This window comes from Sinocyclocheilus rhinocerous, unplaced genomic scaffold, assembly GCF_001515625.1.
Source record: "Sinocyclocheilus rhinocerous isolate Xijiao unplaced genomic scaffold, SAMN03320098_v1.1 scaffold730, whole genome shotgun sequence".
NCBI lineage: Eukaryota > Metazoa > Chordata > Actinopteri > Cypriniformes > Cyprinidae > Sinocyclocheilus > Sinocyclocheilus rhinocerous.
The window spans coordinates 509,271-510,971 of record NW_015670605.1 but is presented as its reverse complement, the minus strand read 5'-3'; the positions used below and the strand labels follow the sequence as shown (position 1 = coordinate 510,971).

General features: G+C 35.2%; 1 protein-coding gene across 1 annotated transcript in view; it reads left to right on the top strand.

Annotated features, from left to right (window-relative positions):
* LOC107734260 (actin-binding LIM protein 1-like) overlaps nucleotides 1-152 on the top strand; it is a 40,410-nt gene extending 40,258 nt beyond the window's left edge. Inside the window, exon 24 of the mRNA XM_016546174.1 lies at nucleotides 147-152. Coding sequence (XP_016401660.1) covers nucleotides 147-152 — 6 coding nt within the window. The remainder of the gene's footprint in view (nucleotides 1-146) is intronic.
* Nucleotides 153-1,701: the final 1,549 nt, after the last annotated feature.

Here is a 1,701-nt window from a genome sequence, read left to right as displayed (position 1 = left end):
CTATAGCCAGAAGAAAGCTCCATGCTGCAATATTATCATATGATGTCAGTTTGTAATAAACAGAGGGTCTAAGCATTTCATCTATATCTCCAAAATTCTCAACACTTTATTTTTTGTCTCTGTCGCTTTAATTTTCTCTCTTCTAGAAATGAGTAACCCCTTTTTTTTTTGTTCTTTGTTGTTGTTGCATATCTTTGTAAATCATGTTTATGCAGGTCTGTAAATTTGCAGTTATAATCATAATTCACTATTCCAGTAAAGACTCCTCTGTTAGCGTCACTTTTGGTTCTGGGAGGGATTGTAGATGCGACACTGAGTAGGTGTCTGTTTGTTTGTACCTGTTCTTGTATGTTTTGAGTGCATTCAGCGAGACTTAATCCATACTAGCACATATCCATGTATTCACCCTTTGCTATTGTACCAGCCTCCAATTAACATCTGGTAATTAAAGGCCAAGTGTATCATTTCTGTGCCAACAGCAGCACTAAACAGAATTGAAAAAAATATTGATCACTGTCAATTGTGTCAAACACATGTCCATCTTTCATTGGTCAAACCCACATCATTGGTTACTGGCTTCTCAAACTGGTAACTTTTCCATTTTATACCACTAATGGTTCAGAAGTGACACACTTCACCTTTACGCTTTCTATGCTGATTTAACTGTTGAATCAATGCTGATGTCCCTGGTATATTGTACATTTAAATAATAGAATACAAAGTTAAGGTAAAATTTAACTGCATTTGACTTTTTTTTTTTAAAGAGCGCATACTCGGTCACACTGCCAATTTATTGTATCTCAATTGTATTTCTGAGTAAAGGGAAATGTCTCAATGTGCAGCTCTAAGTAAAAACCAAAGGCATTACATTATATGAGAGCTGTAGTCTAACAGCTGTTTATTTCTTCATCCTCATTAATCAAATCAGTGTATTATTGTGTAGTATTTCTTTATGCACACTAGAGTGCACCGGACTTCCTGTGAAGCTAGTACAGTGAATTAGCTGGACCAAATCAATTAATTCAGATGAAAACATTCTCAATAAACACCATAACTACATTGACAGGTTTGAATAAAATTTGGGTAAATAGAATGCATGTCCTTCCTCCACTTCTCTCTCTTTCTTCATATACTCACAAACATATTCATGTAATTAGGTGTAACTGACTGGAGTGGCTGTCAGTGTTTATGACTATATGTGTGTGTGTGTGTGTATCCATGAAAAAAGTTTTATTGAGAATTTGGATGCATTAAAATACAGTATAGCACAGAGGCAAACAAATGTAAACGGCAATGCGACGCAATGACGTCGTGAATATGCTAATTAGCGTATGACGTCATTCAGCGACTTTTCAAGCGGGCTTTAGCTACTTTCCACTGAAAAGAGTCCACAACACAAACATCAGTAAGTAAGCGAAGGGTTTAATCAGCTCTGTGATGTTTTCGGTTATTAGTTGCTTTGTCTCACTTTGTCTAACATTTCATCCCGTCTGATAAAATTTAAAGAGGGTTAAATATATCAAAATGAACCTGAAATTTGTACACAAATTTTCACTCCCTCACCAGTGACTGACATTAGCTGTTTATTCCCATTCTGTCAGGCATGATGATATTTCTTTGCTAAGTTATTTCTGAATGTCTGGTTTACCCTTTTATAATGATTCTTTAAATTACAACGAATTTTTTACATTTCAAAAGGTC